We start from the raw sequence: 25,093 nt of genomic DNA, 5'->3' as shown, positions 1-25,093 counted from the left end.
GTCTTACTAGAATGTTTTTTTCTTTTTCTTTTTTCCCGCTACTGCTTTCCATTAATACATGACATTTCTGAACACTAAATGCGCAACTTTGGCAAACTATGTTACTAGTGAGGCCAAACTACTAGTGGACATTTTTATTAGTCACCAAGAGGTTGCTAGTGCATGGCACATGCTTACAAGTTAGGCCTAGTTGTGTTACTAGTGCAGCACAGTAATTTACGAGTAAGGGTTAATTACATACTAGTAGGTCAAAAGATGTAGACAAAATAGATTGATAGATAGATAGATAGATAGATAGATAGATAGATAGATAGATAGATAGATAGATAGATAGATAGATAGATAGATAGATAGATAGATAGATAGATAGATAGATAGATGAACAGATGTACAGATAGCCAGCTTGCTAGCTAGCTAGATAGAGCGATAGATCGATGGAAAATATTAAACGGTAGCTATACAATACCTAGTTCAATGACAAATATCAAACATTGAATCAATAAAGTAAAATTCTTTTTACTTTCTTTTTACTACAGACACAATTTAAAAAGTACACAAGCTAGTAAGACACGGCCATTCTACTAGTGCACTGAATTATCTACTTGTGATGACATGGAGTGTACCTTAAGCTGGAGATCGAATAAAAGAGGGCTTTCCAATGTTGGAAAGCATGTGCATGCGTTTAAACCTTCGCACTGGTGCCACCAAGGCGTGTTTTTGGCACGGTGACAGCGTTCACGCCGATGATGCAATTTCCACGAGCATCCTACTCCTTGCTTATCAAGCTCAAGAGAAAGTGACAGGAGGAAGTAGGGTACCACAAAGCCTGTTAGCCAGGCAGCTAGCGGGCCGCTGTCACATCTCCTGCAAGCGGCGTCATGGTAATTTGACTCCGTGTGAGCACAGCGAAGCCAATATGTCGCGGTGGCCGGTGAAGGAAGCGGAGATGATGACGGGGTGGAGCGTGCCGGATAAAAGGAAGGAAGGGTGGAGGGAAAGGAGTGTGTGTGTGTGGGGGGGGGGGGACGACATCAAATGAAACCATATGTTTCACCGCCTGCTCTCGTCGCCGTTTGCGGTCGCGGCCTAATACCAAACAGCAAAGGGCACCGCAGCCATTTTCTTCTCCCCCATCCTCATGGTTAGCAGCCAGTGAAGACGAGGATGTGGCGATGACATTCCAGTCATGCCTGGCTTGGATCAATGATGGAGGAAATTCCTTTGCCGAAACAGCCATCTACTATTTCAAGCGACTTGTTTTCCTTCTAGCATGACGGACTATTGGTTAGCAGGTCTGCCTCACAGTTCTGGGATTCTGGGTTTGAATCTTAGCACGGGCTTTTTTGTGTGGGGTTTGCATGTTCTCCATGTGCTTACATAAATTGTTTCAGAGTATTCCTGCTTCCTCCCACATTTCATTTGATTTCAAACGTGTCCGCTAAATGTGGGAAACCATGCCCCGCTCAGCAGTCAACTGCCAATCAAATACCTCTACAATAACCTGGAAAAATGGATGCTACTGCATCTAGCATCTTTCTGATGCCTACACATAACTTCATGTTTGACCCATGAAAATATTATCCGCTTAAAGCTTCCCGTGCCTGGAATATATCTCACGAGCTCGTCACGGACCTGTTCCACACTTGCGACAACGAGACGCTCTAAATCGGCCATGCCAGCCCAAAGCCCCAGTCCACACATTGGCTGTTAAGTCAGGCCTTTTTTTTTTTTTAAATAAACTGAAATGGTGAAAAACAGTTTAACACCAAAGCTCCGCTATTGAGTACAACGTAGTTTTCAGGCATTGCACGTTTTTAAGCAATTCAAACATGTAAAATGTATTTAGAAACAAACCTCTGAATTCATGTATCATGGTCTTTAAATTATCAAAATAATCAGCATTGTGTCACTTCTCTGCCATTTCTAATGGTTTTGATCGAAACATCAGTCTTTTTGTAAGCGCCCACGCAGTCGTCTACCTCGCTCCCTGTTGGATTTCCTCCAAACCTGATGAGCTCTTTGACCCAGCCAGGCACATGAAGGGGCTTTTGAGTCGATGAAGGCCCCATCCATACATTTGTCCAAATCAAGATGTGAAGGTGGAGAGCAAAGATGGACGGAGTGTGAGGAGAAGAGGGCGAGGCCGGCCAAAGGGGGCCAAGGCTGACTCAAAGTGATTGGAGGGGTTGCTTTGTTATGGCCTGTTTTGGGGTTGCGTGATTCTCTTTTTCTGGAGCAAGACAAGGTCTTCCACTGCGCTCGCACACGCACGCACGCACAAACCATGCATTACTTGCCAAATTATTCAAGCTGTGATCAATTTGGATTTGGCTTCAACAAGGAAGCGAAATGGGGGAATTCCTTCGCCGGTCGAAATTGCAGCGCATTGTGCTTTTCTTTCCTGTCTAGGCTGGATGTCCGGGTGGAGCCCAGACCCAACAGGGGTGCCTGGCATCTGACTTCATCACCGCCAAAGCTGTTGCATAACAGGGGAGTGGGAAAGGCTTTGCTCTGCAGACGGCATGAAGGAGAGCAGGCGTAACATTTATGTCTTCGTCTTTTGACTTGGTGAAGCAGCATCTGGCTCATCGCTCAAAGTTATTTTTGTTCTCACTGTTCCCAAGTAGGCGGCACGGTGGCCGACTGGTTCGAGCGTCAGCCTCACAGTTCTGAGGGGCGGGGTTCAATCCCCGTCCCCGCCTGTGTGGAGTTTGCATGTTCTCCCCGTGCCTGCGTGGGTTTTCTCCGGGCACTCCGCTTTCCTCCCACATCCCAAAAACATGCATTAATTGGAGACTCTAAATTGCCCGTAGGCATGACTGTGAGTGCGAAATTGTTGTTTGTGTCTATGTGCCCAGCGATTGGCTGGCAACCAGTTCAGGGTGTACCCCGCCTCCTGCCCGATGACAGCTGGGATAGGCTCCAGCACTCCCGCGACCCTAGTGAGGAGAAGCGGCTCAGAAAATGGATGGATGGATGTTCCCAAGTAAATGAAGTAAACAACTGTTCGGGTCATGATAAGTCGGAGTGTGACAGCAGTTGCAACCTTTTATCCTGTATTCTGTACATCTACTCTGCAATTTCTCCTCTCAAACACAAAGACTTACTTACTTACTTATACTTTTGGTGTTTCTCAGTATTTACCACAGTAACAAAAAAACATAAAACTTGTAATTGACCCTAGACCTGTCTTCACTATCAAGGAGTAAAACCACATTTTGTAACTACTCTATCTATACAAAAGTATTGGGATACATACATAGGAGACGAGTGTAAGCACTTTAGTGATTGACATGCAGACTAACAAATGTCTTAGTGATGGAACCGACCAATGAGTGGTGCTGTCCGCCATGACTGGCGTGTGCACCCACCAATGACAGCAAATGAGATCCCAGTCAACGGCAGCGTAGCGCATTGAGATCCAGAGCTGGGGACCAAAAGAGAAATGCGAGTCACATTGCAATGGAAGAAAGCATGCTGACCGTGATAACGAAACCCCAGAAAACACAGACACACCCCGCCCACTTGCTACCAGTAATTTTTTCCACATAGTGTCATTCCCCCCCCCCCCCTCCTCCCCATCTAATTAGCAATATAACACCCCTATATGTAAGCATGTGCTATATAAAAAGACCTCAAACGTTAACATATGGTCAGATTATTATTACACAGAGCAGCTCACGTAGCGAGCGGGTGAAACTTTCCTTCAGCTGAGACACCTCCAGACCTCGAGGCGTACGAGTGCAATTAACTCTTGCCTCCCGTCGTCGTATACAACCCAATTGGCTTCTTGATTTTTCTTAACAATCATGTTAGGCAAAGATCATGTCCCACTTCGCTGCTCGGCGAGCACGACGGGTCAAGCCTGCTTGTGCCGTGCTCTCCATTTGAATAGAAAATAATGAATCAAAAGTGAGTCAGTCGGTTATTATCATCAGATTTAACGCCCACAACATACAAATGAAAATCAATACAAGGTTTTATAATGCACTTTGTTCCCCCTCTCAAACTGCCTCTTTGAGCAGATGCAGCAGATATTTCTAAGGCATAGGTCAATAACCGCTTGAAATTGTTTTCCCGTGTCCAATGATCCGAGCCCAAATCGACAGCAGGGCCACACGTGTGCAGCAGAGGCCCGCTTGATAAAGAGGTGTGACAGGTCGAGCGACAGTGTGATGGCCGTGAGTCCACAGTGTCACACGAGCTCAACCTTGTGTGGGTCACTGACTTTCACGTATGAGCTCGAAATGGAATCCGGCAGCACGAGGAACTGAGGCTCGGTATAGAGCGGTGCTGGTCAAACCGGCGACAGACACACCGCCAATTGGGCCAAATTTGAGCATTTTGCATCTCTTGCGATCAAAGTTATTAAAAGCCTGATTATCTGATGTAAAGTTATCGCCCACCGCTGACCTGAACTGAAACAATGCAAAACTTGTATTTGGCATTGCACTGCCAGATGTACCCCAAAATATTTCTTTTTTCTTTTTTTTTTTTTTAAATTTCCTTAAAAAAAATAAAAAATAAATAAATAAAAACCTAAATGAATCCGGCGGGAGCTGTGGGTGAGAAAGTTCAATCGAGTGGATGTCGTCAATAGTAGTACAGAGAAGTTTGCAAGACTGCCTGGTGGCGTAGTAGCCACTTCTAAAGGGACAGCCTGGGAATCAAACTTCCAACATCGAGTTTGTGGAAGGCATTTTCCCACAGGTATGTATAAATGTTTAGTTGGGTCTTCTTTGAGTAATTTAGCAGAACTGAAAGGCTAGCATGCTAGCTAATGTCAGCGCTACAGCCTGCCATCCATTTGACCTTTTTGCCATTAATCTGAGCAACAGAATAGTCAGTTTAATAGATTGTCCCTCATGATCATCCTCACTATGTTCAACTTTCCACCACATCAATTTACCTGTTGAAATGTAAATGATGTATTCCGTCTGGCCTTACCTCACATTACCATCTTCTTTTCAGCTGACACATCACTCATTCAAACTGGAGTGGTAGAAAAGAAGGCTACAATAATCATTTTCCTCAATTGCTCTGCCTTGTTCCAATGACATGTCAGGATCCTAACTTGATCCGTCACCATTATAAAATCCACAAAGACAGGTAAGCTATGTTAACTTCACCATTTAGCTAACCAATAGCTGGTCAAACAGAAACTAATTTTCATGTCGGTTATGTGTTGAATTGAGAAGACCATAAAGTGATTCACAATTGCAGAGACTTATTTTTTTTTTCTTCAAAAGCTTTGTCATTGTGAATGCTAACTAACAGCTGTTAGTTAGCATTCACTAACTAGCAGCTAACAGTTAGCAGCTAACTAACACAAGTACACATACTGTACTGAGTGCAAAGTTGCTAATGTGCAGATACATGCTGTGAGTAGGGACTCAACATACCTTGCTTGAGTTCTTCCACAGTAACTTGCGACTTGCTTGAAACCTTAAATGAACTTGAGACTTAAGACTTGCACGTAAGTGACTTACTCCCACCTCTGCAGTACACAGTATTTTGCTTGTCGTGTGTGGCCTCTCACATTTAAAAAATTGATTAAGCTGTTTAAAAAAAGATCTGTATGTGTGTAACCCCGCTTAAGTACAAGGAAAGAATGAGGTGAGAGGAGCAACTCGATGCACAGCGTGCATAACGCGAAACACGCCACCCCACGGTCTTGGCTACAAGCATATGCATATTGGCAACACCGCACATGCGTCTTGGGGAGCAGAAAATAACGAGTGGAACATAAAAATCGATACGGCACAACCTTCTCCATCACTTGGTTTCATGGGTTAAAGCGCTTGACCCTAGACATCTGCTTTACTGTAAAGTCTCAGTGTATGTTTGTGCCCCAAGGGCTTCAAAGCGCCACATTAAATTTGAAAATGTGTTTGCGTTTGTGTGTGTGTGTGTGTGTGTGTGTGTGAGAAGAATATTCATATGCAATATGTGCACATTGGAATCTAAAGCATCCTTCTTAAGTTCTGGAAAATAATCACAATGGAACCTACAAAGTGGAACGAGCCATTCCATAACGCTGGCTGTTTTAATTAGATTTTTTTTATTTTTTTTATCCCCCTTTCTCCTATATAGGAAACAATGTAAAGTGAATCAGTGCTGTTCCTAAAGTATGTCAAAGTGTCACCATTATAAAAACTAACATTTTGAATTACTGTGGTGACTGTCACACAAGTATAAAGATACTAAATAAAACTAAAATAAAGCAAAACTACTTACCCTAAGACAATAACATCTATAACTCATGCTAATTTGGGTTATGAAACTAGTACGTCACCTTTATAGGGCACAAAACAGTAGTGCCTCTGTTGCCCTCAATCATGAGGTACAAGTTTAGTTCACAAAGATCTGTTAGAGGTAAATTAGCATACCACTTTGTTGGGTAAGGAACCATATTTGGTAACATATGTATCTCAATTTGGACTTTAAACCATGTTAACATTCTTGATTGTGGCACAACAATAAAGAGACTGGAGAATTATACTTTCTGGTTCGTATTCTTGCTTTTCCCAGTCTCCACTTGAATAACATACATGCTAATGTTAGCTTACCTTTTTGCTGTGTCTTAACTCTGGATGCTGCAAACTGATGCAATCTTATCCCCGTCAGTGTTCACTTTGCTGCACCTGTCCATTTTCTGAATGCCTTCATCTCCACTTGAGTAACACACTGGTAAACGTCATCCTACCTTGCTTTATTGCCACAATTCTGGGGAGTATTATGCTCCGCATTCTCTACTTTGCTGCAGCGGATCATTTCATCGCGAACCTGAATCTCGTCCATAATGATTCACTCATTCTAACATTGACTTATCCTGTTGCTGTGACCCTGCAGTTTGATACTCCACAGTCTCCACTTTGCTGCACTGTTCTATTTTCTTGCTGCACTCAGTCTCCTCTTGACTTGTCCCTCAGTTTTGGATGCTGCTGTAATACATTCCATAGTCTCCACTTTGCTGCAACGGATAACATTTTTGCTGCCCTCAGTCTCCTCTCGAATAATACAGTATATGCCACACTATTATACTCCTTAGTTTCCACATTACTGCACCTGTCCATTTTCTGGCTGCCCTCCATCTCCACTTGTATGACGCACTTGTAAATGTAAGTTTAACATGTTGCTTTGCTGACAATTCTAGGGAGTGTGATGTTCCACATTCTCCACTGTGCTGAAGTGGATCGGTTTCTTGCTGCCCTCATCCTCCTCTCAAATGAGACACTCATGCTAACATTTGCTTACCCTGTTGCTGTGCCAGAGTTCTGGGCGCTGCGGTATGTTACGCTCCAGTCTCCACTTCACTGCAGCCGTCCATTTTCTTGCTGGCCTCAGTCTCCTCTTAGACAACACACTTTAACTTACCTTGTTGAAAAGAAACAATTCATTGATTGCTCTGTAATGTTCCCCATGATCTATGAAGGAAATGTAGCGAAATGCCCATCCCTACGTGACATAACACTCAGGGATTGCCATGTTCAAAGAATTCCAACAATCTACAGGAATCACAGCGTGCAAACAAGGGTGCAAGCCCGAACCCGCGATGTCTTATCAGTCAGACAGCCGTGTGTCGAGATGTGTGATTCATCTCCGGCTGACAGAAGCATATCCCGGGTTTGGGATTACTGTGGCAAACCTGTCAAATGAGAAGAGCTCAAGTGAACTCACTCTCTGCTACTCACTGCGTTTGCCCGCCATGGAGGAGCTGTAGGCTCCAGACACAACACCCCTCAAAACCCGCCACTTGTGCGCCTGGACACAAAATCTCCTTTGAAGATTCCTTATGAAACACCAAACTCTTTTAGCTTAATTTATCAAGCTCCGATCTCGATCAAAAAGTATTGTTAACCCTCTCGTATGGGAATGATTGGATCGCTTCCATTATTCAAACAGATGGATGATGCTAAATTACAGAGAGTATATTTTCTGCACACTTGGTGGGTGTGGCATGGGCAAAGATCGGTGCGTCGCTGTTGACCATAAAACTGCAATAATATATTTTCTTGTACTAAAACAAATGACGACGGCATAATGCATAACTATTTCACAACACATACATCTCCCTTTTCCTCTTACGCTTGCAGTGGATATTTGTCTTCTCCTGTTCTTCTCCCCCTGACCTGACCTCAGGCCCAGCAGTGACTTCTCTGTTGGCCGAAACACTAACAAAAGCACCGACCTACATTACGTTTACAACCTAAATTCAGATATTTGTTCCATTGAAGTGTATTAATTTATCCCCAACATTCTGTTGTCTTCATATAGTAGAGTTTCTTAGCTGCACTGCTTCCGGTACTTGTATGCGGATGTTCGATTTTTCGTCCAATCAGATTTCAGCCTCTATGTGCTGCCGTGTCAATCTAATCTGCCCAGGACCTTCAGAATCAGTAGTGATGGTCAATGTAATCTAAACTTTATTAGCAATGGGACTGTTTCTTTCAGCCATCAAATTTCAAATTTGCCTCACAGGCCCACAATAATTTTAATTCAGTTTCCTTTCTCCGATTGGTTGGTCAGAGCGAGCAAAGTTTGATGAGCAAAACACATCTGTAGTGATCTGCACACAAACATTTAATAACAACATCTGGGCAACATGAAGTACAGTGGTTCCTTGATTTACGATTGCCACAACTTGGTCAACTTCTCGCTTTGTGTTGCAAGGGGAAAATTTGACTTATGATCAAGCTACAGAAATGTCGCTGTTTGAGTGAACTCGTGAAAAATGGCTAAACTAAGGTACTGTAATGCCCTTGCATGTGGGCAAGGAGAGCCACAGTCACCGATACACTTTCAGCCCTTTAATGAAGCAGTCAAACATACAAACACACAAAGAAAAAGCTCGCAAGGGAACATGGAGCACAAGCTCATACTGAATTTGGTAAACAGATAACCCAAATGACTCTCGCTCTTGACTGCTCGCTAGGCCACGCCCCTTAAAGGCACACATCAACACACGACTACTACATTCTGTGTGAGAGACTTTTGCTGTAAATACACTTTATAAAACTAGTTTAATTTAGATAATAAAAAAACAAAAAATTAATAATTTGTTATTTCAGAAGTGTGTATGAAACAGGTAGCCCATTTCATTAATCACTACCCAAGTAGCTCTGAATTTCAAAAAGCTGTTTTCCAATGTAGTGCTATATTTCTTTATTAAAAACGTAACAAAGACATTGTGGTGTTCTTTGGGGGTATGGAATTCATTTCAATGGGGGAAATGTACTTGATAAACACACAGTGTGAAATAAATGAAGGTGCCACATTTAAAAAAATATTTCATGGCACGTTACTACATCAATATTGATTTTGAACAGCCATATATACTTTTGTGCTGTTATTTCGCTTTCTGTATAATATTGATGTTTACTTTAATTGCTACAGTTCAAGATAGTTGTGGTATTAAGAAGTGGATTAAGTCCCAACTGAAGGCCCAAGTTCCAAATGCACTGCCTGCCACTGTTTGTTATAGATCCAAGCGACAGTTTCGATTGACAGTACTTAACAATATGTCTCTAACTGTGATTTACAGTGATATGTTACAAAGTAAACTCCGGCAAACGATTTAAAATAATCATTACATATCTCCTCCTGTTCCTGGGGTCAATACGCACACTAAGAGTGTGTGTTTCCCTTTAAGAAACCCCTACCGCGCGTTTAGCGGAGGGAGTAAGTGCAGGTCTGCGGAACAGCGGCTGAGGAGAGGAGAGGAGGGGAAAAAAAAAAAAAATCCAGCCGAGGACGGTTTCAAGTTCCCCCGATAGAAACTGTGCCTGATTTGTGGCCAATGTTGGCGATGTAAAAAAAAAAAAAAAAAAGTGAGCGAGAAAGAGAGGGAGGTGGGAGCGAGGGAGAGGGAGGGAGGGAGGGAGGGAGGAAGGGGGGAGGAAAAACACAGAAGGGGTAGCTATGGAGATGGAGCGTTTTCCTGGCTGCTTTCTTTGACAGGTGTTGAGTGGGGCAAAAGTCTTAAAACAGAATCCAGCATGTACGCCAAAGGTAAAGGAGCTGTGGTCCCTTCCGACAGCCAAGCCCGAGAAAAGTAAGTCCCAGCGTTTGTTTGCTTTTAAATCTCTCTCGCTCTCCTTTTTTAAAAGCTGTTTTGACCTGCACTCTTGCGCCGATGTGAACTTTCTCCAACAAGCTCTCGTCACTGTGAATTGTCATTGTTTTCACGCACGCCTTCTCAAGCTTTAAAGGTGCACGCGTTAAACTTTTAACTTTTTCAACGGACTTCCTGTTGGTTATTATTATTATTATTTCCCCCCCACCCAAAGAGTTACGTTTCTCTCGCGGTGCTTGTTGTGAAGTGCTCCTCTCTCTGGTCGGAGAACCGAGGCTGCCTTTGCGGGCGCTCACGTGCGGAGTGCAACCGAGGAGTCAAAAGTTTTGGTCCCGGGAAACTTTTCCGAGAGGGGCCGAAGCAGTCTTGCGACTGGATGGTGCGTTTTTTGCAGAGACTTTTTTGAGTGGTTAAAAATTGCACTTCGCGTGGTTCTGGTGGCTTATGGTGCGCGGAAATCACGGAGGTGTGCTTTAAAAAAAAAGGTTCTCTTGTTCTTTTTAAAGCGCTCATTGGGTGCGCACTTGGGAGAAACTTGAGAAAAATTCACGTGCGGCTCATTTGACCTGTTTTGCGGGACTTCTTTTTTTTTTTTTGCACTAGAACCATTAAGATTAGTTGGATTCATTCATTTTAAACCAAAACATGGGCAAACTATGGACCGTGGGCCATATACAGTTCGTCAGAGCATTTGATCTGGTCTGACATGCAACCCAGAGGAAATGCTGTAAACGCATTTTGATGCAAATACTCATTATATTCAGTGTGTCACAAAAGTCATATTCAAGCATATTTTCAAGAAATACAATTGTCAGCACAATTTCCAATTTGAATATAAACAAATAGCCTCTTTAGTATGCTTTCCAACATTTGCGATGCAAAAGGTTGATGCACTTTAATTCATTCTGTGACTACGCTCGTGACTCAAAACACTCATATTTGAAATCACCTTTTGTCATTGAAATGAACAGAAATGTCATAATCCTACAGTAAATAACTTCAAGTCATTGAAGTAGAATGTGGGCGGCACGGTGACCGGCTGGTTAGCGCATCTGCCTCACAGTTCTGAGGACCCGGGTTCAAATCCGGCCTCGCCCGTGTGGAGTTTGAATGTTTTCCTCCCACACCCCAAATACATGCACGGTAGGTTAATTGAAAACTCTAAATTGCCCGTAGGTGTGAATGTGAGTGCAAATGGTTGTTTGTTTATATGTACCCTGCGATTGGGTGGCAACCAGTTCAGGGTGTACCCCGCCTCTCGCCCAGAGTCAGCTGGGATAGGCTCCAGCTCGCCTGCGACCCTAGTGAGGATAAGCGGTACGGAAAATAGATAAATAGAATGTAAAGCATTAAACAGTTTGCACGTGATTATTTCATGCTTGAATACATTGTGGGGCTCCTTCTGGTGTGCGCACCGTGGCCACCAGGGGCAGTATAATATGTGTATACATGAAGAAGATGGTCACAACTGCTCAGTAAGTTGCAGGAATATTAGTCGTTTATTTTGCAGAGCATACAGAATATACCTGTGGGTATTGCTACACTGTCTGGCTACGTGTGTGGCTGCACCATCTGTGTTCAAACATCTGTCACTTAAAGGGTTATAACGCAGCGACATCGTGTTGTATTTTAGCATTAAGCTAGCAGACTTTCATAAGACAAAGTTATGTGGTTTGTTTAAATACACAAAGTGTAATTCTCTTCTTTTTATGTTTAGTTTGAGAGTAAACGTCAACGGCGAGTGGCAATAAACAACTTGAGCAATAAAGCACTGGGCCCCGCTTCTTGAAGAATTGTTCACTATCTGCCATATTTCTCCCTTTTATGAAGTTCGCTGGGACCGACTAGCGAATCGTAACTCAAATTTTTGCTTGCCACCCAAGGCAAAAAAAAATCGACCGAGCGATTGGCTTGCATCTAAAGAAACTTGTAAGTTAGGTCACCCACAAGTCGAGCTACCACTGTGTGTTGAATATGGCCCTCTGATACGAAAGAGGTATCACACCTCTGTGCAGGTGGTCCTCCGTTTATGTCAGTCTTTATTTACGCAAGAGGTTTTAAGATTACAAACCCTGCGCGTTTAACTCGTTTTCGCACGCTCCGTTAACGCCACACTCATTGTTTTGTATTGTTTTACACTTATAGCCCAAAACAAATTTCCTACAAATAATTACTGAAATTATGTCATTTCAAAGTTACGAGTATCACACAATTAAGTACTTTGTGCAGCGGCGTAAGAATACACACGCAGCATGCTGAGTCACCGCAGTTACGGTTTTTCATTTGTTTTATATTAATGGTCTAGAAGTGTTTTTCATGCAAATCTTTACTGTAATTATGACTTTACTACTGCCTTAATGTAGGTTATTAACTTTGGAGTTGCATATACATTGAGGTTACATCACTGCTTTAGGAATGGAACTGTCGTAGGAAGGTTTCAAGTTTACAAATGGCGCGTAAGGAATTAGTTTGCGCAGTGGCGTAAGAATACAGAGCTCTATTGTAAACTGAGGACCCCCTTCATTTAAAACAGGGGGCATATCCCAGCTAATTTAGGGTCTCTATAACTTGTTGTTTAGCCAAACTAGATGTTTGGTTCCTCTCTGGGACCCAAACGTATACAAATACATCATGTAGCACTATTACAATGTGACACAGAAGAGTCATGGTCGCCCTATGAGGTACAATTTGTTATTGTGAAACCATATCATTGTGCATGCTTTTCATTTTATAATTTTACATAATGGACTCCGCAATTGATTTTTCTAGCTTTTTTTTAACCAGTATAATGATGGACATCGGTTTTACAGACAGAGTTCCTTTTCTATGGCGCAACGTAATCTGATTTTGTACATCTGCTGGAACGTGTCTGTCACTAACAATCACTAATGCAGTGCTAAAGTCAGAATCACCGTAAATATTTGTATGAAAAAACACAATCTAATGAAAAATAGTAAGTATGTAAGTAATTGAGCATGCCTTTTTGTGCTGCGTGACCACGTATTCTTTCGCCGCTGCGCAAACTAGTTCATTGTGCGCCTTTCGTAATCTCAAAATGTCGCATGTTGGGACTGTCATAAAACAGAGGAAGTCCTGTATTATACATTTATAAAAAACACAAATGTTTTTTTTTTGGGGAGTTTGTAAATGTGGCTTTTTGCAGGCCACAAAAAGTGTATGTTTGATACTAAATGTTTAAAGGAAGAGAAATTAATTTATTACACGAATCGCTGAAAAACTCACGTATTGGCTGTTTTTGTGTGCAGGCTGAACCCATGTCTAATATAAAAATATGATTTTGGCGGCATCTTGGTGCCAAGGGACTATTTTGAAGTAAGGGGCTCGAGGAGCATCGTTTAGTTTGGCCGTAGCCTTGTCTAATAGAAAAAAGTGCTTTCCTGCCATCTTGAGGAATCTATAGGCAATTACAAACTTTCTTGTCTGTACGTCAATTACTTGAAGTTTGCAGCAGGACTTGGTTCCAAATGATGTACTTGTTTATGGTATTAAACTATGACAATCGACAAGCCAATAAAAAATGTCCCAGGGTCCAAAATGGGAAAGTGGATATTCAAATGCTTGTTGAGAATTTGGTGCAAACCACTGCTCCACTAAGCACCAACAAAAACATTTCCTTTCATATAAAATGCGTTACCTGGTCGGGTCTGACATTGCGTCATCCTGCTGTGAATTGATGTGTGTGGGTTTTGTACACACGCTTCCCAGGTGGCCCTACCAACAGCAGGCAAGAGGTGACCCTTGAACCCGTGTATGATGCCTTAATATTACACATGACATGAGCAGACGCTAAGGGTGCGTTTACACCTGTTTGCCGTTTTAACGCCCCCCCCCCCCCCCCTTCCCTCCCCGCCCCAAAAGCAACAGATTGATTGTAGGCTGATTAAATAATATACGCATGCGCTTCTGATCAAGAATGATCTTGATCGCATGTCGCGGTCAAATCGCTGCCGCGTTTAAAACGATAGTGTAAGAGGAGTATTAATAATTCAGCTCATGAGGAATACACGTCTTTCGAGAGGTGGCGACATGAATTGTACCGTAATGGGTAACAAAAGCCTCATATTTGTCTATCGTGCGGAGTGTGTCGCTTTGCGTTCTAATCAGCCACATATGAAAAGCAGCACAATAAGTGTCATGTTATTGTGTGGGTGCTGAAATGCCAAGCATTTCCTAATGCTGCAGCAAAAAAAAGCCTGAAGCGGGGTACACGCATACCACTTTTCGACATCTTAGCCAATCTTGAAAAAGTGACAGACCTCAAACATGATGAGGAAAAATAAATCTCTGTGTGTGCTTACTGCTGTTACAGTACAGGTATTTGGTGCATTCTAGATTACCAACACAGCACACCACACATGTAACTCTGTCTGTCGTAGTACCAAGACTGACCTGTGAGAGGCCTCATGGTGCCATAGGACACAGATGAAAAAGAGTAGTGGTAGAAGAAGAAATAGAAGAAGTTACATGTGGTTGTAAACTCTCCTTGTCGTTTTTATTGTGGTGAAAGACTATCAGGGCTAGGACTCGCACTCTAAATCCTGATTCGCTATTCCTATTGACAGTAACGAATGACTTCCAAATCGGAATCGAATCATTACTCCGTGTAATTATTCTAAAATAATAGTCCAACGAATGAAAAAAACAATTTGATTATTTGAAAACTATTTATTGAGCCGAAAAGAGAGTACGCTGGGCCGTTTTGGCTACCGTTTTTTTTTTGCCTTCCACCTCGGCGATGGCTCCTTTTTGGGTTCGGTTGAGGCACTGCCATCAATATCGGTGCGGGTCCTCAGGCCAGGCTAATGGTTGCCTCCGTCCCGCAGAGATCTCGATGGTGGGCTACAGCAACAACTGCGTACATACGCAGAAACTATGCGCAGTAAGTCCAAATGCCGTCCAAAGGCTAAAAATCGTAAATGGTGTGTGTGTGTGTGTGTGTTGTCATGCAGGCCTCTTGCCCTCTTCCCCCTCACCTGTCTTGTCACCCAAACCTGCCCTACAGGGCCGACACATGTTCCCTTGTAAGAGCGCTTCGGTGCGTCGCAGAATTAGCTGGCATTAACATATTCATATGGCTCTTTACATATTCACATATTGTAAAGGGGGCGCCAGAGGGCAGACAATTGAACAAGACTGATGTCGTCTGTTCCCTCGGATCCAAACGAAGGGAAGCCTTACACTCTAAGTGCCTAATTTGGATTTAATATACACAGTATGTCCAATTTTAAAATGTTTTTTTTTTTTAAAGTATTCCAAGTATTACACTTTAGTTTTTCCAAATGTTTGCAGCGATCCGACATATATCGCAAAAGTTTTGTTCTGGACCAACTTACGATAATTGAAAATCCACAGTATAGAAAGACCGTGTAAGTAGTTATAAAATATATATACTCATGTCTTAAAATAGCTCTCCTTTCATGCATTAAACACATTTAAGTTTATTAAAAAAAAAATTAATTCATATTAAGCATTTTAACAATTTTTTTTGCCAGGATAAAATGTATAGGACATACTTAATAATTATGGACTTAAATAATAAGCTTTAAAATACCCCTCTCACACACTTTAATTACATTGAAGCTTATGTATTGTAAGCACACCTTTTAAGCACTTTGTAAATGTATTTCAACACAAAGAAATCATATGTGCAACAGAAAAATCTGAGCTAAATCTCTATAATAATGTACTTTTAAAAAATATACAGTCATGACATAATTCAATAGATTTAAAAAGAATTAAACAGTTTTGTCACAGTCCATGAATTGAATGGCCATTGTGCTGCTGTCCGCCTTGGCCACCTGAGGGCAATATAAGACAGACAGATGGGTTTACTGTATGTGGATGTCCGTACATTATAGACATCTGATCTCCTCTCAGCTCCTCGCAGAGGATAAAGAAAATATGACTGTGATTACTGCTATGTTGAATGTCTAAATGTGTTGCTGCACCATTTGTGTTCAATTTGTTTTCCAAAGACGAGGGGCCGCTGCGCTCCATCCATTCCTAGGTCAAATGCGTCACTTCTCTTCCGTCATTTCCGCGACGTCACTTTTGGTGTGCCACCAAATGGGCCAGTATGGGAAATTAAGCGAGCATTCACTAAATATACATAAGAGAAAATCAAATACTGAAAATACAGCAAGATGTCAGAGGAGCTGAGCAGTCAATCATCTCCTCTAATAGGGGCTTTGGTGAAAATCACTTATTTATTTTTATTTATTTTAACACAAAATAGTTACATACTCCAGCTTTAATTATGGACACCCCTCTAATGTAGCAGATGTAGACGATATTTAAAACAATTATTTTTTTGCTGCAGTTTTTAGTTCCCCTAAGTGCCCTTAAATGTGTTTTGTGTGGTTTGGGCTGAAACAGTTGATTTTGATGTCAGCAAGCTCGCATTATACATCCCATCTGCGCGTTCATGCCGCACTCACAGTGGGAGATATTAGATACATATCAGATTTTTATCCACATTTGGAAGAGGCCTGATTCTGATCTGAAGATAACCGGTTCCATTCAGAGTTTTTTTTCTCCTTACACTGCCATGACTCATCTGACCAATTGAGCTACTCAAGAGCAAAACATAAGAATTGTTTCCCTTTTCCATCATTTATTTTTGAGAAATAATGCTGCAATGAGACTTTTGTTAGAATTGGTGACAAAAAGGAAGGGGACGTCGCCCTTTTGCAGATAAAGAAATGGATTGCTCACAGCACGTTTCACCTGCATTTCTTTCATCCATGCTTTTTTTGGTACCAACTAATCTCATTAGGTTTGCGGGGCAGCTGTATCCGATCCCAGCTGACTTCGGGCGAGAAGCGGGCTACACCCTGGACTGGTCGCCCGTCAATCGCAGGGCAAATATACACAAACAAACAGTCTTCCTAATCTGCATTTGTTTTGGAATGTGGGCGTAGCCTACCCAGAGAAAAACAGCACAAGCCCGGACAGCAAATTTCACACAAGGATTCAAACCCTCAACTTTAAGAACTGTGAGGCGGATGTGCTAACTACCCCACCACCGTGGCATGCCGTCACCCCAGCATTTAATTAAATTAAAGTGAACACAAGCCGTTCAGGGGCTTCTGCATTAATATGACCTTATTGTTCAGTCACTGGCAAGCCTTTGAAATGTGCGCTGATGAATCTTGGGTCTTAATTAACACTTCCGCACTCGCTGAAATTCTAGATAGCGATCAAACGTCTCCATTCAGTTTGTTTACAGACATGTTCTTGTGTGATTTGGAGATGTGTTTGTGCTAAAAGATCTTCAAGTGTAAAGTTAATCAGTTTGTTTCTTTACATCCCCCGCTCCTCCTCCTCTGGCTCCTCCCACGTATTTTCGTGCCATTTAATGGTGGGGGATCATCAGGTTTTCAATGCGCCGTTTTGACTCCGCACAGATGGCGCTGCCATCTGCATTTTAGCCTTTTGAAGACGACATAAAGAGCTGCGCACGAACAAGAGAAAACATTGCTGGAAAAGGCTAAAGGAACCCTTGATTTAGCCCCGGCACCCTTCGGCTGACTGCGCCCGTGTCGGGGAGATGACAACAGTCAATTAATGCTGCCTCTCGTCAGCCTCGTCAGCGGCTGCCAGTGCACGCGCATGTCAGATTGTATCGCTTGAAGTAAAGCACACCGTGTAAATATTGGATCTGTGGTTTATGAATTAGTTTGACATCAGCGCGTGAAGGGCTGCGAGTGTTGGTTTATTAGAGAAATGCACATCAGGAACAAAACAGCGTTGGTGGGCCAAAAAAAAAAAAAAAAAAAAAAAAAAGAAGAATTTTGTCGATTGTGTGAAATCAATTGAGTGTACTACCTGACTACAACCAACAGAGGCGCTGATGATTCACTCAACTATGTAGTTTGCGTTCTCTGGAAGAACAACGTGACGTCAGCCATGGGAATATTGAGCTGCATCCACACAGATCTCGGCTCTTCCGGGCAGAATCAATCGACGCAATACGATACTTGAAACAGGAGTACAGACCACTCAGACAAAGATTCTTCCGTTCCATTAAAAATTACACCGCTACCTTCATGTATGTTTTTTTAGCTCTGACTTGCAAGCAAAAAAAATTAAGATACAAGCATGAACGTCGTATTGTTATAACCCTTTTTGTACGTTTGAACACAAACGGTGCAGCAACCCACGGAGACAGACAATCCAACAATACTCACAGGCATATATTCTTTATCTTCTGCGAATAATGACTAATATTACTGTACCTTCCTGAGCAGTTGTGACTGTCTTCTTCGTTTATATTCGTATGTAAATATTATACTGATGTTTTTCCTTGCATTTTTATGAAATGTTTCCTTGTAATATTATTCCTTTGATCTTGTGACTTGATAACTCTTTTCTTATATTAGTACTTTGTTTTTGTAGCACAACAAATTTTTTCCTCATATTACAACTTAATTACTATACCATTACGATTTTATTCTCGACACACCACAACTTTATTATTGTAATTTTATGACTTTATTCTCACAACTTTATGACCTCTTTCTCATTTTCTTCTCATGACATTACACCAGTTGTCTTGTATTTTTCCAACTGTATTCTGGCAATATAATTTTTTTGTCCTGTTAAATTAAATTGTTTTCTTCAAATATAATGACTTTATTATTTTAATATAAAACATTTTCTTCTTGTACTAATAAGACTTTATTTTTGTAACATTATGCCTTTATTCTCGCAACATTACATGCTTATTCTTGTGATGTGCATATGTATATATAAGATTGGCGGCACGGTGGATGACTGGTTAGCGCGTCAGCCTCACAGGTCTGAGGACCCGGGTTCAATCCACGGCCCCGCCTGTGTGGAGTTTGCATGTTCTCCCGTGCCTGCATGGGTTTTCTCCGGGCAATCCGGTTTCCTCCCACATCCCCAAAACATGCATTAATTGGAGACTCTAAATTGCCTGTAGGTGTGACTGTGAGTGCAAATGGTTGTTTGTTTGTATGTGCCCTGCGATTGGCTGGCAACCAGTTCAGGGTGTACCCCGCCTCCTGCCTGATGACAGCTGGGATAGGCTCCACCACGCCCGCGACCCTAGTGAGGAGAAGCGGCTCAGAAAATGGATGGATGGATATATAATATTTTTTTCTCAATTGTAGTCATGTAACATTACAACTTTTTGGGCATTTTTCTAATGTTACAACTTTTTTATTGTGATTTTTCAAACTTTGTTCTGGTTACGTTACGTTACGTTTTTCCTTCTAAATGTATAACTTCAATCTGGCAACATTACAACTTTTTCTCGTAATATTAAAACTTTATTTTCTCATAATATTATTATTTTTTTTCTGATAATATTACAACTATATTCTGGCAGCATATTCTTGCTATTTTATGACTATTACTTTTTTCCCACAAGGTTACGACTTTTTTGTCTTGTAATTTTACGACTTTCCCCCTCATGATATTACAACAATTTTCCCTCTCATCATTTTAGTAATATTCCTTAGCTCATCAGCTGCTGTGCAGGTCTTGACTGAAACAGACATTTATGGCAATATAATCTCCCATCAATCATTATAACTGCTTTTCTTTCACTGCCTGTCTCGCTGGCGTGTTGATGATAAACAGATGAACAAAATGATGGGGCATTTTTGCAGGTGTTCTTCCGTCGAGCGACAGAAGCACATGTGATTGTGCGTGTTTTCAGCCTTATTGACACTGATTTGTTTTGACAAAGGGAGTGCCGTAACAAAGCCGAGCAAATATAAACAGCGTGTGCGGTGGGAATAAGCTTTAGCGGGCGCGTATCACAGCATCCACGTCGCTCAGGCGTCTTCAAGTGGTACATCCATACTGCTCTTTATACGATCTTCATGAATAATTAATATTCCGGAAATAATATTTTGCGATTTTTATGTGGCTACACTTGCCGGGTACGATTTAAATTATACATGCGACACATCTTTAGTCTTTTTTCCCCGCTGAAAGATAATACTGTCTGTGAAACAGAGGTGCTTAATCCGGTTCCTTCCCAGCACACCTCAGCTCACCCCGCTCCCGCTCGAACTGCTGAATTATTGAAACAAAGACACGAAAGTTCATTTGCTAACTGTCTGCGCTTTAGCCGCTCAGCATGGCTGATATGCTCTTGTCTCTGGAGGCGAGCCGAGGAAAGGTAATGCAAGGATGGGGGCAGCCCTGGGGGCTAAATGTCAGGTGTGATTCCAGGGGACCAGGTAGTGGAAGAGAAGACTTCTTGATGTGTGGGCGAGGAACAAAGTGCTCATTTGGACCAAGGAAGAAACCGTGACTTGAGTTAGTGACATTGTGTGGATCTTACGAGTGACGCTAAATTGATTGGACTGTGGAGCTCACATCGGCACTCAAACATATTGTAGTCTCTTCATTTGCATTAACATACAGTGGAATGGTTGAACACCACGTGTTCCAGGACACTGGCAGACATTCAGTTTGTTCATGTTTCAAAGGCATTTTCCCCATATGTAATGATGCTCTTTGAAATGATCTCTCTGCGCTAGGGATGGGAATTGAGATTTTTACGATTCACATTCCATTTTCAAAACTGCCTAGCGATCGATTCTTTATCGATTCTCATTGATTCTCAAATTTGAAGTTTGAGGGAGGAAAAACACCCAGGGGACTTTAAATATCTTTAATGTGTTATTTTGTACAGACAGGGTTAATAGTTCAAGTGGTGCCGTTTCTAGTTGTTTCTAGTTAAAATGGTGTCGTTTTTAGTCGTGCGTTTACTGCTGCTCTTGGTGGCAATCACCCTTACCCAGAATAGTTAGTGTCATGTAACATATTAATACCACTTGAGACCAGTAGTTGTGTGAATATCAGCTGATCCATGCGATGCGTACGCTCTGTAAAATGTGCTATGACCTCGTCAATTCAAATAGGGAATCGCTAGAAAATTCAGCTAATGATTCCAAGGTATGGTTAATTTGGAACCGGTTCCAACCGATTGATATTTTAACTAATATACTGTATTAGTCGACTAGTTGACAAGTCAACTTTACTACACCACGTCAACATTTAACAATTGAAGTCGTTCAATTGCTAATAACATATTTGGTATGTCGTCTTCTAATCAGCTAATTTGCGGAAGACTTTTCACTCGCCCATCTGCTGCTGTCCTTAAACTAATAACGCACTGTGGACCAGTGAAGTGTCTGACCAACAAGGCGCCACCGTATTCATACATCTGTGCGGGTCCGAATATGAAGCTGGTTATGGAAAAGCACAGTAGTTCGCCTCGCTAGCTTTGGCTAGTCGCGTTGCCGCTAGTCCTAAAAGATTCATACCAGCGGTACTTCGGGACAGGCGGTGAGGAACGAGGGCAGCGGCGCGAAGAGAAACTCTACAGAGAATGTTTTTCATCATAGAAGTAAAACACACTAAGGCTGCACAATTAATCCAATTTTAATTGTGATCGCAATTTTGGCAGCCACGATTTAATGAGCCTGTTCGTTGGCGATTGTTTACATTTAAAATGCGGGCAGTGCTGCATATGAAAAGTGCTTCCTTTGTAGCAGTGCCCGCAACCTAGTCAGCCAAGCCACCAGGGGGCGAACGTATGCTTAAGGCTTCATTTATGGTCGGCATCGCGTTCCGTAGCCAACTTCCAAATAAAAGCTTAAAATGGCATTGTCCATTGTAGTAATATATGACATTTTTATTTGGAAGTTGGTTCTCTCAGCATGTTGGCGAAGAGGTGGCGTGTCACAGTAGGACGCTATTACCAATCGTTGTAGCGGCTGTCTTGACTTGAACTTTTCGGCTGGTCTGACCGCAGTAAAATAACGCCAGAAGTAAATAGAGAGGGAAATCACAACGGTGGAACTCTTTGCACTTTGTGACCGTGCACAACTGACCAATGGTCCAGCAGAGCGACGGAGGCGTACCGTCCTTGACAATTCACAATATTGACGACAGGGATTTTCAAATGGGAAGCATGCATTATGCATTAAGCATGCATTACCTTTGCTTCCATTAAGTTGCAATTTGTGATTGCACTTTATAATAGCATATTTATTCAGTTAGCCCTTGGTAAAGTAGAATTTTCGGGGGTAATTTCTTTTTATTATTAACTATCATTTATTCTTATTTAAAGATTCATTTTGCACTGAAAACTGTTACATATTGTTTGTTGAAAAGTAGTGTAATAAAAATGAAGATTTTTCCCTAACATGAGGAATAATTGTGATTAATAATCATGATTACAATATATAATGTACAAAAACTCTGCCATACAAATATACAAATAGCAACTGCTGTGTAATAGGACAACAAATTATGTCTTCACTTTTGATAGGGAGGTATGCCGAGGAGGTGACTCTCTCTACTTTTAGACAACACAAACAACTTTTTTGTTTTTCAATCATGATGTTGATTTACAGTAAACATATTGCCCTGGCAACCAGTTCAGGGTGTACCCCACCCCCTGCCCGATGATAGCTGGGATAGGCTCCAGCACGCCCGCGACCCTCGTGAGGAGAAGCGGCTCAGAAAAAGGATGGATGGATATTGCCCTGAGCAGCTAGGACAGTGAGTTGTAGGTATCATCGCACTTTTCCTTTGCTATCATTGGTACCGTTCTGTAAAACACCCTTGTGGAGTAATCCTTTCGTTTTAATATTTGTGAGACTTATTAAGCACGTTTGCTGACATTTTCCGAATTGAATTTCAGAGTTTCTTGAATTCAGAGGTTCCACCTTTCACTCTCCAAGTTGCAATTCTCAGTGCTCCTCTACAACGCTTAGTGAATTATTTCGCTGTGTCTAAGCAGGTACACTGCTGATATCAAATAAAGGGTATATAACACAATTTGTTTGTGGTAGCTAGGGGCACATGCCCTCCTATTTGGACCCACAATTTCGCAGCCTTGTTAAACCAGCTTCAGAAATTATATATGATAATAACTAATAACTTTGTGCTTCTTTGTGTGTGTGTTTTGGCTTGTTATGTTACGTTATGGGTGGGAAAACTGTGCGAGGTCGCAATCATGTAAATTGGCCGGTCTGTGGCGTCATATTAGGGCCAAAATCTGAACGGCTTGCTTAAAGAAATATATGGACAATAGGCAGCTTACTAAAAATTTGCTTGGTTTTGTAATTTCACGCTTAATGTGTGCGCAGGCACTTCAGAGACCCAAATACTGAATGTGCATACACGTCACTTTTTCATAATATGCCATATGTTTGTCAAACTAATTATTGTTACTTGCCACGTGACGTTATGGTTTTCCTCAGAGGGCTGTTAATGACTGGGAAAACATATTAATATTGCCAAATTATATTATTACATAAAGACAGCAAATTGATGCATGACTAGTTTTGAAATCATAATTTAAGGAAAATAGTATCAAGTATTGTTCCATTCATTCAGTTTTGGGTGGAAATTATTGAATGTGAAGACAACATGCAATGTTGGTACAGATTTGAGTAAGAAAGGAGTTTCTTGAAGTCAACATATTGTTGTCATGATACCAAAATTCTGAGTTTGATAATATACCTGCATAAAGTGCCTTGATACTGATACTGGAACAATACCACGGGAAAAAACATAAGTGAAAGCAGTTGAATCATAGATGACAAAGCATGCAGCTTCCAATTCTTAGCATTTGTAGTAATTAAAAATAATTTGGCAGTGGAGGATATCAAATTAAATTATTGTATATATATATATGCCTTTTACTGGTGGAAGGGTGGTAGACTGGTTAGCTCATCTGCTTCACAGTTCTGAGGACCGGGGTTCAAATCCCGGCCCTGCCTGTGTGGCGTTTGCCTGTTCTCCCCGTTCCTATATATATATAATATAATTTTTTTAACTGCTGTCTATCTGTAAGAATGTTGAGGAAGGTCAGAACATGCGAGCATCATGTCCTACATGCAAGCATCATGTTCTACATGTGCTTTCCTGTCTCCTCTTCCTGAGTGACGAGTGCCATTAGCGCCGGGTTCACCGCGAAGGTATTCCAGTGTTCCTTATCCGCATAGGAAGGAGGAGGCCGCGACCTTGAGATTCCCTATGACACTTCATCTGCCTGCCCTTCATCAATCAGTCAGCCTGACAAAATGTCTTCAACTTTGTCCGTTTACACTTACCGCATCTGACTAAGTAACAAAAGGTGCGTCCCCACCCCGAAGCCTGGACTGAATGACGGGCTCTGAATAATGTATTCCATCCGGGGCAGGTGCACATTGCCAGGGCACCGAGTCCCTTAGATCACACCAGGCCCCGCCACGAAACTTTCATGGCTACAGTATATGTGGATGACTGTTCGATCCCACAGACTACAAAATGGTGATTTAAAGCTATTCTCATGGTAAGGTTGCCCCTTTTTATACTGTACTGTATACTGTACACTTGAAATGAACCCCCGTTCATCACGAAGGGTATGTTCCAGCATATAGAGCATATAAAAAACATTTCCCACATGCTTTAAACATATTAAACTCCTTAAAACACACCTTTTAAATACATTGTATATGATATTGTGGTGTCTGTGTGTCATGTGACGTCGCAAGTCTGCTTTTGAGTATCTGGGCGTGAGCTGTGCCTTACACCAACTCCTGCGTGAGTGTGCTCATTGTGGTTTACTCTTCTCCGTTCAATAAACGGCTGAAAAGTGCATCGGGGACCGTGCAAAACTACCACGAACTAACAGGGTAGAATGCAATACTTGGGATACACAAGATTAAAAAAAAAAAAAAAAAAAAAAAAAAATGAAAACCATTGATGTACAGTAGATTTTGATTTATAGAAAACGAAATCTAACCAATAATGAAGGTTCCTAACTTGTCCAATCATTGTTGATAATTATTGTGAGAAATCATTGACATTATCAGTGTCTTCATATAGCATAACATATAAGTAAAGGTAATTTGAGCAAATTTGTTATTTCAGAAGTGTGTATCAATCTGGTAAACCTAAACATTAATCGATACCGAAAGAGTTGCAAAAAGGTTGGTGATCCCTGATTTAAAGGAACAT

At 41.7% G+C, this 25,093-nt stretch overlaps 1 protein-coding gene across 2 annotated transcripts in view; it reads left to right on the top strand.

Annotated features, from left to right (window-relative positions):
- Positions 1-9,911: 9,911 nt before the first annotated feature.
- Positions 9,912-25,093, top strand: part of ssbp4 (single stranded DNA binding protein 4) — a 118,094-nt gene continuing 102,912 nt past the window's right edge. For both annotated transcript variants that reach the window (XM_061683607.1, XM_061683608.1), the window contains exon 1: positions 9,912-10,054. In XM_061683607.1, the coding sequence (XP_061539591.1) occupies positions 9,999-10,054 (56 nt within the window). In that variant the 5' untranslated portion in view covers positions 9,912-9,998. The remainder of the gene's footprint in view (positions 10,055-25,093) is intronic.

Source organism: Phycodurus eques, chromosome 8 (assembly GCF_024500275.1).
Source record: "Phycodurus eques isolate BA_2022a chromosome 8, UOR_Pequ_1.1, whole genome shotgun sequence".
Taxonomy (NCBI): Eukaryota; Metazoa; Chordata; class Actinopteri; order Syngnathiformes; family Syngnathidae; genus Phycodurus; species Phycodurus eques.
This window is presented reverse-complemented; position numbering and strand designations above follow the sequence as displayed.